The sequence below is a fragment of the Puntigrus tetrazona genome, chromosome 20, assembly GCF_018831695.1.
Source record: "Puntigrus tetrazona isolate hp1 chromosome 20, ASM1883169v1, whole genome shotgun sequence".
NCBI classification, from domain to species: Eukaryota; Metazoa; Chordata; class Actinopteri; order Cypriniformes; family Cyprinidae; genus Puntigrus; species Puntigrus tetrazona.
In genome coordinates this window covers 6,040,159-6,054,232 of record NC_056718.1, presented here as the reverse complement: position 1 = coordinate 6,054,232, position 14,074 = coordinate 6,040,159, and the positions used below count along the sequence as shown (strand labels likewise).

The following is a 14,074-nucleotide window of genomic DNA, read 5'->3' as shown; positions in this document are numbered from 1 at the left end:
GTTATCTCAAAAATGTAACCAGATGCTTAGATTGCATTTAATAGGCTTTTTATGAATATATAATTGATGTGAACACGTTGACGGTTTTTATTTATTTATATGACCCGCATGTTATATTATGACGAATAAGAAAAACGGCAGGAAACCATTTAGAAAGGTTTATTTGGTCCTCGACTGGAAATGGATCAAAACATGAATGTATTCGGTAAATAACAAACTCATCTAAAAATATTTTTAGTTGCTGAAAACAGTTAAAATAAAAGCTGCTAAATCATATTTTTTTTTTTATTACAAGGACATATCACATTTTTCAGGCACGACGGTTTAGAGTATGAATTTATACACTGCAACGCTTCAATCAGAAGGAAGAGCCTGCAGGACAGCCGGTGGCACTCTGCTTAAATAGTACTCGTGATTTCTCAGTGTTGCCAGCACTCCGGCGGAGTTCATGTGCTTCACATTGGCATCATATCTGTATGCATTACCATGCATGTCAGTCAGTTTGCCTGTATGTGAAAAAGAACATAAATTAAGCCTAAAAAAAAATCAAGTACGCTTTCAAGAATGGACATGCAAAAAAATGAACGTCACCTCCGACTGCGTGCAAAATGGCTTCAGGCGCACAAGTGTCCCACTTTTTACATCCCAGACTGGCAAACACATAAGCAGAGGCCTTTCCCTCCACCAGCTGGATGATCTATCGGGCCCAGAACGAAGACGTAATTAGTCCAACTTCTACGCCGATGCTGACTCGGTCAAATCTAAGGCTAGCGACCCACCTTATTCCCAGCTCCTCCCACTCGGATGACATCATGAGGCTCCATGGCTTGCACGGTGTCGATCACGAGTTTATTACTATGGGACCGTGTAGTAGTGATGATTCTTTTACCATCTGGGACTTCCTGGAGCTGAAAGCCAAACGCGCCCAAACCCAACACTCCCCATAACGTTCTGCCCAAAGAAACGCCTGCCCCCATCTGGATGAATAGAGAGCGTAAAAACAGGTCAACCAATACCCAGCCTCTAACAAATATACATGTGTGAGCGACCAACAGGTTGGACCTGGTAGTTATAGAAGGGTTGATTGATGACTCCAGCAATGGCCGTCCCTCTATAAGCGATGCCTATTAGCACAGTCACGTGATCCAAAAGCCCTGCAATAAAGCAGCACACAAACAGCATTATACAAAGTATCTATTAGTCAGCTCCATTATTAAAACGTTGTTAACACCGCTATGCTCTTGTATTTGGCACCGTATGGGTAAACCCTTGGGATGTGTTCACACACATTAAGATTGAGTTAGTCAAACAGGTTCAAAATCCGCTTTGTAAATGCTACCATCAGTACACAGCAAACAAGTGGACCAAGACTCACATTTTTAAGTGGTTTTGGTCACCTTTTTTTTGGGTTTGGGAGCTTAACACAGGGATGGGGCTCCAACTTGCCTCAAAACACCTGTCTGGTTGTTTCTAGTACGCCTAATAAGACCTCGATGAGTTTAACTGGGGCTAGGCCTGAACTTTGAAGGACAGTGACCCTCCAGGAGCAGGACTGGACACCGCTGCATCGGGATGTGTTCACACTTGGCAGGTTTGGTTTGATTAAGCAAAGTCTGGCGCAATTGCTCCGTTTCAATAACTGAATGCTGCTTTCTAAGCACTGGTGCGGACCAAGACTCATCTTTTCAGCGGGTCTTTGTCCTAATGAACTGTAGTGCAGTTTACTAGAAATATGAACACAACACAGACTTAGCGGCGATGCAGGTTCGAGTCAGCAAACCGTTCCCGTTTTAATTTTCCGCGTGAATTCTTTCCAATGTACTTGTCCGATAACGTGGTGGTAATTTCTGTAGTTGAACAAACAACCAATTACAAAACTAAAAATGGACTATAAAAGGTAACAGGCGCGCTGGATGACTTGTAACGATCGCTAGTCAGCTTTGAGGACTACAAGCTTTCAGCCTAGTCTAATTTCGAAGTGACATCTCATTTCCCAAAAAGAAAAAAACGTGAAATCACCGTACGGTTAGGGGCTCTGTAGGGCCGCGCTGGCTTCTGTGTGTGAACTGGGCTGTACAAAACCCTTGCAGCTACAGCAGAGACAGGAGAGAGAAACAGGAGGAAAGAAAGAGCAGATCACCATGTGACAGCACCGGACGTGTTGAACAAATGGAGGTCAATTAGAGAGAGATAGAGAAGAACGAGGGACGGAAGCAAATGATAAAAGATGCGTCACTGTGCCACTAAAGTGGACATACTTGCGACACCATCTCCTAACTGGATGCCAGTGCTGGCTTATAACTTATTACATGTAATATGGATTACGTAATTCATTTTAAAAATTAAAGTCTCGTAATAAAAGTATATTACTCTATACTGCTCCTAATTAGATTGCAGTTACTTTTGACCGGATTACATTATTATACATTATTCACACAATGGCAGTAAATTCATAAAGCGTTATTTCTCCCTTTTTTAATTATTCCTTCTAAAACTCCTGCGTCTTACCATTTAGCTTTGACAATACAGAATGGTCGTGTAAATATATTTCCGATCCGTGCTTCTGAATTTGGGTGAAGAAAGCATATCAAGCCATTACGCCGCGTATTAAAATAGTTTTGCAAGTTCAGGGTGATATAGCTGTGAAACGCTTATCATATCCAGTAACCCTCACTGATTGTCAGTTGTGCAATATTCCACCTGGAAGACTGGGTGTGCAATTTTCATATCTGCGTATTATTGTTTGTTCACGAATGCAGTTAATTACCAATTTTTTGCCAATTTTCAGCCAAGCCCCATTGACAACAAATATTTAGGCTACTTGAAAACAGCCAGTATTTCTAGAATTCACGTTTACATGTTAATGGCGCTGACATAAAGGTAAGCAAATTAAAATCTTTATATTTTTGCCGTTTGTTTTATCTTACATTTTTATGATTTAGTTAATCGTTAGCTTTTTATCGACTCGCAGACACACTCGTTTTTACATTAAGGCCGATTTGGGGAAACCCTGGTTTTAATGTAACGTTTAGCAAAAATGATGATCTAGTAAGAAAACCACTGAACTGTTTAAATTAAATACTGAAATGCTTCTTTGTATATTTTTTTAGATAAACGTAGTACATTTGATGCGGCATTTAAAACTAATTAGCAATCCAAAAGAATACATTATCTAAAAATGAGTAACCTAAATGTCACAACCACGGTTTTCAGCATTTAATCAGTTAATAAGTAAAAAAAAACTACAATTTGTAAGTAATCTACCCAATGGATCATTTTGTCTTCCATGAAAGGGAAACGTTGTGTTTTTGCGTGCTGAAGACGTAACTCTTGCTTGAGTAAATAGTTATTTTTGCTTTCTTTGCTCCAAAAAAAAAAGAACTAACCCTTTCGAGAATGCAAGTGGAAGAGATGTTTTATTATGTGCTCGCGTGAAATGTTAAAAGACATTTATCTGCTCACCTTCTGTATATTCTTTAGTGCCATCGAGAGGATCCACCCACACAACCAGCTAAAAAAAATAAGAATAAACATAAGTCAAATACAAAATCGAGTTACATTTATGTTCTATTAGACACTCTTTCAAAACATTATATTACCTCCTCTTCCTTCAGGCCGGCAAACTGATCCGGACAAGATTTCTGTAGAATTAGGCTGCTGCACCCGTTCTCTAGAAGCTCCTCTTCAACATCTTCAGCCGGCAATTCCTGCACAAACAGAATCAATTCTCAAGTGAAATACAAGGTTCCACTGGTTGGAGCGTCCTCACATTGCGAGACGTACACACCTCCTCCCCGATGACGGTGACTTTAGGGAAGCTCTTGGACAGGGATGCACATATACTCTTCTGAACAAGCCTGTCGGCCAGAGTCTGTAGATCATCGGCTCCCGTCTGTGCCCAAAAGAACAACAGGTTACAAATATCAGTTTTAACACCTAATTAACTAAATCTTCTCATAGGGATGTGGGATATGTCGTATTTGTTCAGCCGATCAGATTTTAGGGTCTTAAGGAAGTTAAAGAGATTTGGAACTACTCGAGAGCGAGTAAATAACGACTTTTATTTTGGGTGAACCGTCCCTTTAAGGGCTTAGGACAACTCAAGCGTGGAGAGTGTTTTTTATTAATCAACGTCCTTGTTTGTCTCTACTCGCTGTACCTTTTCAACGATACCCAGCTCTCCGCTTTGAAGCACTTTCCGGACAATAGTTCCAGCCTTTTCGGCCACGTTGTAGGCTGAAGCCACCAGCCGCATCAACACCGCAGGGCTGCTCGCCATCACAGCGGCTGAAAGAGGACACACACCTTCTGCGAAGAATCAGGGGAAAAGTCAGAAGACAGCGGTTGTGCAAGTCACTTATCTGATCGATACCAGGAATGAAATTCTTGCCAAAGTGAAAGTTGAAATAATAATTTGGTACTGATCTGTCTTATTAATATAATTGCTTTATTTCAATCTTATGACACTGACATTATCCTTAAAATCTGTTATGTAGATTGACACAGATTTATTTTATTTCTTTTCAAAATTATCCTGAATTGTTTTGGTTAGCATATGTTTGCACAAAATTATTATACATTTTTACATTTTATTTTTTAATAAGTTCATTGTTAGATTTATATTTTTAACTGTCTAATTCCTTCTTGTGCTTGTATTTTCTGTTTTAGCCATGTTACCTCAGTTAACCACTTCTTGCTAACTAGACTAACTATATTTTTGTCACGCTAGACTTTTTTAACATTTGACACGTTAGCTTTGTATCTAACAGCGTTACGTGGCCCATATTGAGGGAAAAACGAGCAAAACACGTTACGTTTTGAGATTGCAGGTGAATTTTTGAACATTTAAACCTAGTAATTCAAAAATCTTATAGAAAATTATTTTCTGTTTAGTTCCAGTTGCCAAAGCTCGAATCGGGCTTTTATTCGATCACAAAAACATGACAATAACCTTACTTGCGAACCGTGTGGTTAATGAGTAATTATGAAAAATGGCAGAGGTCTCATAAGGTGCTTCTTGAAGAGACCTGCTGAAGAACGATCAACGTTAGCACGGAACCAAATGACTGTGTTTTTTTTCTCATTCAATGTATCATTCGCCCCCAAAAATCTCAGGCTCTTTCTTAGTTACCGCAGCGACACATTTATGAAACACACACTTGTTAATAATGTTATGGTCGTTAGCGTTTATGTTAGTGTCGTTAGTGCTGTTCGACTGGTTTAGCTGCGGTCTTACTTGAATCGCAGTCCGTCCAGAGTCCAGGTCCACCTCCGGTCGTCTGAGCGGGTTCCTGTCAGAAAGCGCCTCGTCGTGTACGTCGCGGTGTTGTTGTACTTCTCGTCTTGTCGTGTCTTAGTGCCCGTTGTGTTCACGATGTAGATCATAGCAGGGGTTTTGTTTGAGCGGGGGAACTGCTTAAATCACACAGCTAAACCTTATTAGAATTCACAATTTGTGGTTTGTGTTATGACATTTGTGGAGAAAAAAAAGTTAATATTTTTTTAATGGTTAATATCCCGCAATTCCCTCCTTTAAAAAATAAACAGCACATGTTGGTTAGGTATGTTTTGAAGCTGGGATAATGCTTTAAGATGGTCCTTTGGCAGCATGTGATCAGTACAGACCAGCAAGGGACCAGCGTAAAGCGGCAATGGACCAGAAGACCAATACTAACCAGTAAAGGACCATCATAAACCAGCAAAGGACCAGCACAAACCAGTAAAGGACCAGAAGACCAATACAAACCAGCAAAGGACCATCTTAAACCAGCAAAGGACCAGAAGACCAGCACAAACCAGTAAAGGACCATCTTAAACCAGCAAAGGACCAGCACAAATCAGTAAAGGACCAGAAGACCAGTACTAACCAGTAAAGGACCATCTTAAACCAGCAAAGGACCAGCACAAATCAGTAAAGGACCAGAAGACCAGTACAAACCAGTAAAGGACCATCTTAAACCAGCAAAGGACCAGCACAAACCCAGTAAACCAGAACTAAAGGAAGACCAGCACAAACCAGTAAAAGAACTGAAGACCAGTAAAAACCAGTAAAGGACCATCATAAACCAGTAAAGGACCAGAAGACCAGCACAAACCATCTTAACTCAGTATCCCAGCTTTAAAACATTCCCAAACCTTTTTTTTTACAATTCTTGTAATTCTGATAAAAAAAACAATTTCTGATGATCAATCTTCTTCACAATTCTCCGTTCAGACTTTTTTTCTTTGAATTCCGAGTTTACGTCGTTCTTGCTAACTTTATGGTCACTTTTTATAGTTTGTATCTCTCTTTTGACCTTTCTTTCTCCCTCGCGACTTCAAGTTCACACTTCACAGACTTTTTTTTTTACGGTCAGAATTGTGAGAAAGGGAGTCTGAAACGTGAGCGAAGAAGTCACTATTTTATTACCACGGCTCGGTTTTGTTGTCGATTAATAATAAATAAACAAACATAGTCAGTGTGCTAAATATGTACAGAAACAAAAGTCTTCATTTTACTCAAGTGACATTTCAGTGAGACTGAATCTTTTTTGTAGAAAATAATATAAACAAATGCAATATTTACAGAAAGAGGGGTTCAGCTGATTACTGAAAAGCCCCATTGATGTTATAATCATCTTAAGTCCAGCTAACTTATTTATGACCTTTAATTAGTAAAGTATTTCTTTTTATAACAAAGTCCTGTCTCTCAGCAATATATTTCAGATAAGACGAGTTTAGAGTTAAAATTATTTATTCAAACTCATAAAGAGGTATATCTTTATATATGTACATATCAATAAAATAAAGAATGCATTTCATGTAAATCCAGGTAAACATTAATATAATGCAAAGAAGTTTCCCAAGAGCGCTTTACAGATCTACATTTAGACCGTTTTTATTGTCCACTTCAAACGTGTTCATCTGTTGGCCACCGGCCTGTATCCCATCTCTCCTTCCAGCTGTTCGGCTGTTAAAGTTCCCAGGATGGGTTGACACTCTGGGTTAAACACGGAGTACGCACTCATTTCTCCAGGTCGGCGGGCTTTTGGGCTTCTCAGGCCCTCGTAGAGCCAGTAGAACAACGATATGACGAAAAACGGCAGGCCGAACTCAAGTTCTGCAAAAAGCCCCAGCAGCACCAGCCACAGCAGCACTTTCAGCAGGGTCAGATGGGTGAGGGCCGCTCGCTGAAGCCAACGGCCACATGTAGTCTTCAACAAATAATGACTCTCAGCCTAAAACGACAGGTTTATTAGACAATTGCATGGTTAATTGGTATTTTTATGTGTCGTTCTGTCACTGTTCTCGTACCTCAGTGTGTGGACTCTGAGGGCAGGTTGTGGGCTCCTGCACTGATGTGTCAGTAACGTTACACACTGCTGGAGAACCACCGCTTATTGCTTTAGCTTCACTCGGGATCACGCGATCAGCCGGTTTCTCGGCTTCGGTCTGGGCTTTCCTTCGAGCTCTGAAGTCAGCCAGCTTACGCTCCATGTTTAACACCCGAAAACTGTAAAAATATACGAATTGATCTGCGTTGAAATCGCTACTACGTTCACGTGTCAATATTTACCAGACTTCCGTGTTAGTTTCGCTCTGGTCCGTAAAAAAAAAAATGCTTCTTTAACGACTGTTTGTTTGCTATTACACCGAAAGGGTGTTTCCTGAGGGGGGCGCTTGGTGGCTCAAAAAGGCAATTTTCGGATGTTTCGTCTCGGTGAAAACAGCTAAATAACATAAACGCGTATTATTTCAGGTTTATTCGTTATATATGAATAATACGAGTAGTAAATGAAATAGTAAGTGCGCAGCAATCTATGTAAAACCAATAAGCTCACGATTCGTAGTAATCGCAATCCTGTGGTATTGGTCCAGGTTGACTAGCGCTGTGAAAAACAACACGCATCACGTGACACACTTCGGCAAATAAGCTAACAGCAATTTGACTAAAATACACCGTAAGGAGTTAAATATAACTATTTAGACCAACAGTGATTCACCAATTTAAAAAATCTGGTTTTGTACGATTAAAAGTTCCGTTGCTGGTCTATCTTATTTCTGTGGTAGTTGTTGCACACGGACACTTTTATGGCTGCACCCACCGGAAGTGTGCGGGTGTCACAGGAGAGGCTGTGGTTAGGTAGTGGCATCATCGATGTAAGTGTCTTAAAAATAATACTTCGGTATGAAATAATAATATATTTGCATTTTAAACTCAGAGAGAATGATAAGTCAGTGGTTTTGGGCGAAGCGGAACAAATGTTACATTGATGGACAGCTGAAGTATAGCTGTAATTCTTAACAACAGCACATATCAATATTACCTGTGCAAGCACTCTTTGCAGCTATTTATTCAGTGCATGTTCAGTGCATTTTTTATTTTAAGATTTGATACGAAACGGGAGGCATTTTTCTGTATATCTTAAAAACATCATTGCAATCTTACTTGTTATTTAAATCCGAGTTAAGAGAGCGCAAAAAAAAAAAAAAAATAAAAAACCGTGGACATAGGTTTTGTTTTATTATTGTTGTTATAATAGACTCCATATACTATTTTAATTATAGTTCACGTTTTGATTTTATAAAAAACACATTAGAACACAGAAAATATTCTGTCTATATATCTCAAAATATTCTATTGTTATACATTCTTGATATCATAAAACATGTGAGAACGTGACAAATAACTTTAAATGTTTTCACAAACCTATGTATATTGATATTGTAACTTTTTGCCTTTTCACATGTTATATTTGTGCCTTTGAAAATGATCATTACTCTCCCTAATTAGACTTATTATTTTCCATTTTAAGCATATTTTTATTCATAACTCTGTGTACTTAGCATATGATACAGTTAACAAGCGTGCGCGAGTGTGTGTGTTTGTGTGAGAAAATGAATCCTTTGTGATGTTGCGTTTTCAAAATTGTGTGCAGAAAAATCCCGCACATTAATAGGCCCATATAGTTCATACAGATAGTATTATGTTAATTCAACATGCATGGCTGCCTTTGAAATCGATAACGTGTCTCTACGTTAGTAAAGGTTTTTTTCTTTTTTGAACCCCAAATACAGGACTATTCCTGAAAATGGGAACACCTGCTCTCCCTATTGTTTATATGACAATAAAAAACGGATAGACAGCACGATATTAATGATGATTTAGTTTTTCATTCATTCATTCATTTTATGATGGTATGTATTGATGCCCATAAGGACGGTACAGTGCTCCCAGAGAAAATATGTATGCATCAATCTGATGCAGTGTTCATTCATTCATTAGTATATGCATAAATCATTCTGTATGTTAAAGCGGTGTTTATTTCCACAAAACCGCCTTAGCAGATACCGACAGTGAATCTCCCCTGTGGAGTGAGCCAGCATGGCCTCTGCACCGGCGCAGCAGCAGCCCACGCTCACTGTAGAGCAGGCGAGAGGTGAGGCGGCCGTCCTTTAATCGTAAGCTCGGTGGGTCACGCCATGACTTCGACTGATCCAGACCCCTGTCCCGTCTTTTGCAGTGGTTCTCAGTGAGGTGATCCAGGCTTTCTCTGTGCCCGAGAACGCAGCGCGCATGGAGGAAGCCAGAGAAAGCGCCTGCAACGACATGGGCAAGATGCTGCAACTAGTGCTTCCTGTGGCCACTCAGATCCAGCAGGAGGTCATCAAAGCGTACGGCTTCAACAACGAAGGAGAAGGTGAGACGTCGCGTGACGTCGCCGGAAAGAACTTCATTTTGTGTATTTGGTGTAATGCAATGTGGTTTAAGCTGCATTATTTCTACATTATTGTTTCTCCTTTAAGCCCCGCCTTCTGAAACGGATCTGTTTTGTACAAAGCGCATCGTTTTAAATAAACGAGTTGTGCTCTGATTGGCCAGCTATCCAGTGCATTACGATTGGCCGAATACCTCAAGCATTTGGCGGCAGTGTTACGCTTACCCTTACCATTATGTGACGCCGTGTCCCAGCTCTAAGACACGAAACCATTACAAACGAGGCGTTTTGCGTCCAGCGGAGACATGATTACTGATTATCATGACTTCTTTTTTGTCGTGTCACATGCGTAACGCTAGGTCTGCATTCGTGATCTGAAAAACCACAAACAAGTCATAACTTTCATATAGAACGTCTCTTAATCTTTGCAACTCATCTTATTTATGCACTACCAGCTCGTGATCGTATACGACCCCTTTAAATGTGCGAACATATGAACGCCAGTCATTTTAACGGCTGCCTTTTGCCCTTCAGGTGTTCTGAAATTCGCTCGGCTGGTGAAGATATACGAGACCCAGGACCCAGAGATTGCAGCCATGTCGGTGAAACTCAAGAGCCTCCTCCTGCCGCCTCTCTCCACTCCTCCCATCGGCAGTGGCATCCCGACCTCGTAGACCGTCTCAAACTCGCAGCTCCAGCGCAGAACCGCTCCAGCCATACAAAGCGCGCGCGCATCCCGGTCTCTCCATCCATTTTAGTCCGTTTGAACGCTTCTTTCGAGAGAGATTTAAACTGAGACGAAGCACGAATTGCACCGCGGAAAAAAATATTGAAATAAAAAGAAAACAAGTTATCGGTGAACTTACACATTCCCATTTTCTGTCAGTGAAACTAGCATTCAAACCATCGTTTTGCTTACATATTGATTTTTTGTGTTCCTATTCATTTTGCCATGTTGAATGCGCATATTTATCAAGCGTGACACTAATTTGTTGATGCCTTTTGATGGTCTTGTTTGTTTTTTAAGGCTTTTTATACAGATTATTCTCTCATTTGGTCATGTAAATCATAACCGACAACCCGTGACGCTGTTCTTGTGATCGTTACTGTTTGAAAAACCCATTAGTGTCACATAAACGGTGTTCACCAATAAAGACATTTTGTAATTTAATGCAAAGATGTTTGTTATCGTGAAATGAGTGCTTTTTATTACTGTCTTTCTCAGTATTTTAGTTTCCTTTGCGTTAGTCCACCAAAGCAAACATCATTTGGCCTATTTGGGCTACTCGAGCTCGAAGGCCTTTTTAAAATAATTTATAATATAACGCAAAAAAAAAAGTAAATTTTGATAAATTGATGCTAGCAGAAAATGCATTTGTACTCCAGAGCATTGGACAAAATCTAAATACTAAAACTAATATAAATAAAAATCCAGAAATAGCTTAAAGCTGTTTACTAAATTTGATAAAGTGGCAGACGTACTGATTTTTCAGAGCTTTTCAATGGTCTGCTGCTGAAACAAATCCATGCGAGGATAGAGAACGTGGACAGAAAGTGTGTTTGGCCGTGTATTTCCCTAAAATCCCTAAGAATTCTCCAGTATGTAGATGACATTGATTGCAAACCGAAAAAAAGTCGAAACATTTGACTGCTGATCAAACTTGTTTGAATTGGAGTTTCAAAGCAAATTTCGTCGGAGTTCGATTCCTGCGTCCATGAGAGGACAACATCCTCGTCTGCTGATCTGTGACTGTGCAGAAATTGCTGTCAAGACCAAAGAGAAGCTGTAGCCCACCAGAAAGCGGTAGGCTGTCGCCTGCCTAAAACTAGATTCTCAAACTGTTGACAAACACATGCTTGGGCTCCATTTCTAAGTGGGAAGACTTAAGCTCAAGCAAAAACTTGGAGACACAAATCGACGCTCGTAATGATATCAACCCCGAATGATCTGACCACATGCGTACAGCTAACTGAAAAAGACACTGAATAAGCAGCGGTTATCGAAATTGCGGGACATTCGAAGGATGATTCACCGGTTTGAGCTGGAGACACTGCTGTCTGGCGCCTGCAAAACTAACAAAAAACTCCTAAAACTTGTAATTTCTCTCTCAGGAGGAGGAGGGGCAAAACTAAAGGCATTTTGAACTATGCAGCTGATGATGCAGATGAAACTGTACAATGGATTTAATTGTGTGAGCTACTGAGGAAGTTTAATGAGCGCTTTTAAGGGGTTGCTGCTGTCTGGCCAAGCTAAATGAAAGTCTTTGTATCATGGTTTGGCACATGCATGAGCTGAGAAATGATACGCAATGACTTAAAAACGCCAAATTTGAATTCATCTATTGATAAGTGAATCAACTTTCAGAATAGAGTAATATCTTGCGAGTAATTGCCATAGCGGCCTCATCAGCCGTCTGTGTTACTGCTTGGATGCATGTGAACACGTTACACTTGTGTTTACAGATTACTGCCATTAGGGAAAAAGATTTCTGTGGATCTAGGCAATGAGTGGTTTGATACGGAGAAAAGGTTTCAACCATTTTTAAGGTGGTGTTCCGTCAGTGCAAGAGTTTTGGGAACTGCACTTCAAGCCAACTTTTGGTAAATGAATGTTATGAAATGAAAGGTAGCACAGACTAGTATGCTACTGAAAGCTGCAGGAAGCTGGACGTTTGCATCAACAGTAGGGTCATCGCTTTGGATGGGTTAAACGCAGAGCTCAAATACCAAAGGTTCTGTCGAAGAACTTGTAGAGGAAGCTTGGGTTGATTTTCTTGCTCGATTTGAAGACGCAGTCATGATTTGCGTGGCATCGTATGCTTTTGGGGGGTGTTTAGGTCCTATTATGTTTCAGCATTTGGATGCTTCGTTGTTATTTTCCTGGCGGAGGAGGATATGTGTCTGGGGGACTACACCAATGGCCCGTTGTGAGTGGATGGTGGCAGAGCCCCTGCCATGTGAGAAGAGACAAATGTGTCCCAGCAGGGGAGCATGCCTTCCTTAGCGGCCTCACTAGATAGACCAGACGCAGGGTATCGGACGCCACATTGGTCTAAAAGGGCGGACTGAAGTAGTGTAATCCTGGATCCATGGACACTTCCATGTGTGTCCTTTGTTAATCAAGTTGTCAATCAGTATTTAACCTGTTTGATTTTATTTGACTGATGCTGGAGGTGAATACATGTATGTCTTTGGTGGGCCACTTCACGCCTAAAACGGGATCTCAGATGTCACCAAAATAATCATCAGAGATATGCTTTGAACTACAGGTCCGTGTGTGGAGATTTAAATCTCTTTATATCAAACAACTAGAGCCCTTTAACCTAACATCCTGAGACCTGCGTCCTCATATGAGGACATTATATTTTAGTGTTTTTCTTTGAGACTAAAAGAAAGCACATTTAGGGCTTTACTAAATGTTTGGATGTTTCACCAAGACTAGCCTACTCCTTCTCTTTGGCCATCAGAAATGTTTGATATTTAGTGACAATCTTACGGAAATACGATCATATTTTGCGATTATCGTTTGAATCTGTCTCATTTTTAACCGGGTCGTAAATCAACGTCTCAGGAAAATGTTACCGGGGTTTCGAATCAAAAACATTTCTGTTACGAAACAGGACGTTGATTTCATGCACGCCCTCATACGAGGACACCGGGACTGAAAGAGCGTTTATTACACATTACTACAGAGACACAACAAATGAATGGGGAAAGAAATTACATTCCAATGTTCCATGAAATATTATGTTATTATGAAAATCCTTATTTGTTTCATCATTTGTTGCCCTAAAAACATCAAAATTTTGTTACATTGTATATAATGTTTATGGCTTTTTAGACCGATTTTGCAGAAGGACAAAATTATTTTGTTATAACACAGTTAAGAATCGTGTGTATACAAATTTTGCATGTTCATTCATGTTGTCAAAGTCAAAGTCATCTACCGAGGACATAGCATAACTAATGAATGAATTATATGTATTTTTTATGCTATGAACAGTGTACTGACATGAAAAAAACCCAACTATTTTTCTCTGGGGTCTTTAGGAGGCTAAAGGCGTAGCGACCTTTGTTAAAGCAGGCCTATAATTACTGCTGTATCGAGCCTGAACTGAGTTCTGCAGATTAAACTACTTTCTTGAGTATTGTTTTCTCCTTTTGAGTAGATCTATGTCTCCTGGTCTTCATTCATCAATTCACCGTAAGTCCCCGACAACTTCCATAGCATTTCTGGTGGAAGTCGCTGGCTACTGTCAAGTGCAGAAGACATTGAGAATATTTCTTAAAATAACACACAAAACACCCCCCAAAACAACTTATAATCACGATTTCATGTCTGTTTGAAGTAATAACACTGAACAAATGTTAGAAGA

The 14,074-nt window shown here is 40.1% G+C and overlaps 3 protein-coding genes across 6 annotated transcripts; 1 reads left to right on the top strand and 2 right to left on the bottom strand.

Annotated features, from left to right (window-relative positions):
* Positions 1-143: 143 nt before the first annotated feature.
* bpnt1 (bisphosphate nucleotidase 1) lies at positions 144-5,363 on the bottom strand. 3 transcript variants are annotated; one of them, XM_043220453.1, is made up of 11 exons: positions 5,237-5,251; positions 4,957-5,030; positions 4,160-4,308; positions 3,788-3,892; positions 3,600-3,707; positions 3,463-3,511; positions 2,025-2,090; positions 1,063-1,154; positions 780-977; positions 592-697; positions 144-506 (listed from the first exon to the last, which is right to left on the bottom strand). In XM_043220453.1, exons 3-11 carry the CDS (start codon positions 4,277-4,279, stop codon positions 355-357), a joined length of 996 nt encoding a protein of 331 aa, XP_043076388.1. In that variant the 5' UTR covers positions 4,280-4,308; positions 4,957-5,030; positions 5,237-5,251; the 3' UTR covers positions 144-354. The 3 variants fall into 3 exon arrangements, with proteins under 3 accessions (XP_043076388.1, XP_043076390.1, XP_043076389.1); XM_043220455.1 differs by lacking the exon at positions 4,957-5,030 and having other exon boundaries at positions 5,237-5,363; XM_043220454.1 differs by lacking the exons at positions 2,025-2,090; positions 5,237-5,251 and having other exon boundaries at positions 4,957-5,020.
* A 1,019-nt stretch (positions 5,364-6,382) lies between these two features.
* saysd1 (SAYSVFN motif domain containing 1) lies at positions 6,383-7,908 on the bottom strand. The gene is made up of 2 exons (XM_043220367.1): positions 7,294-7,908; positions 6,383-7,217 (listed from the first exon to the last, which is right to left on the bottom strand). The coding sequence occupies exons 1-2, from the start codon at positions 7,474-7,476 to the stop codon at positions 6,900-6,902; spliced, it is 501 nt and encodes a 166-aa protein (XP_043076302.1). The 5' UTR covers positions 7,477-7,908; the 3' UTR covers positions 6,383-6,899.
* A 132-nt stretch (positions 7,909-8,040) lies between these two features.
* On the top strand, positions 8,041-10,869 carry grcc10 (gene rich cluster, C10 gene). 2 transcript variants are annotated; one of them, XM_043220368.1, is made up of 4 exons: positions 8,041-8,139; positions 9,328-9,419; positions 9,504-9,680; positions 10,233-10,869. In XM_043220368.1, exons 2-4 carry the CDS (start codon positions 9,365-9,367, stop codon positions 10,370-10,372), a joined length of 372 nt encoding a protein of 123 aa, XP_043076303.1. In that variant the 5' UTR covers positions 8,041-8,139; positions 9,328-9,364; the 3' UTR covers positions 10,373-10,869. The 2 variants fall into 2 exon arrangements, with proteins under 2 accessions (XP_043076303.1, XP_043076304.1); XM_043220369.1 differs by having other exon boundaries at positions 8,075-8,139; positions 9,325-9,419.
* Positions 10,870-14,074: the final 3,205 nt, after the last annotated feature.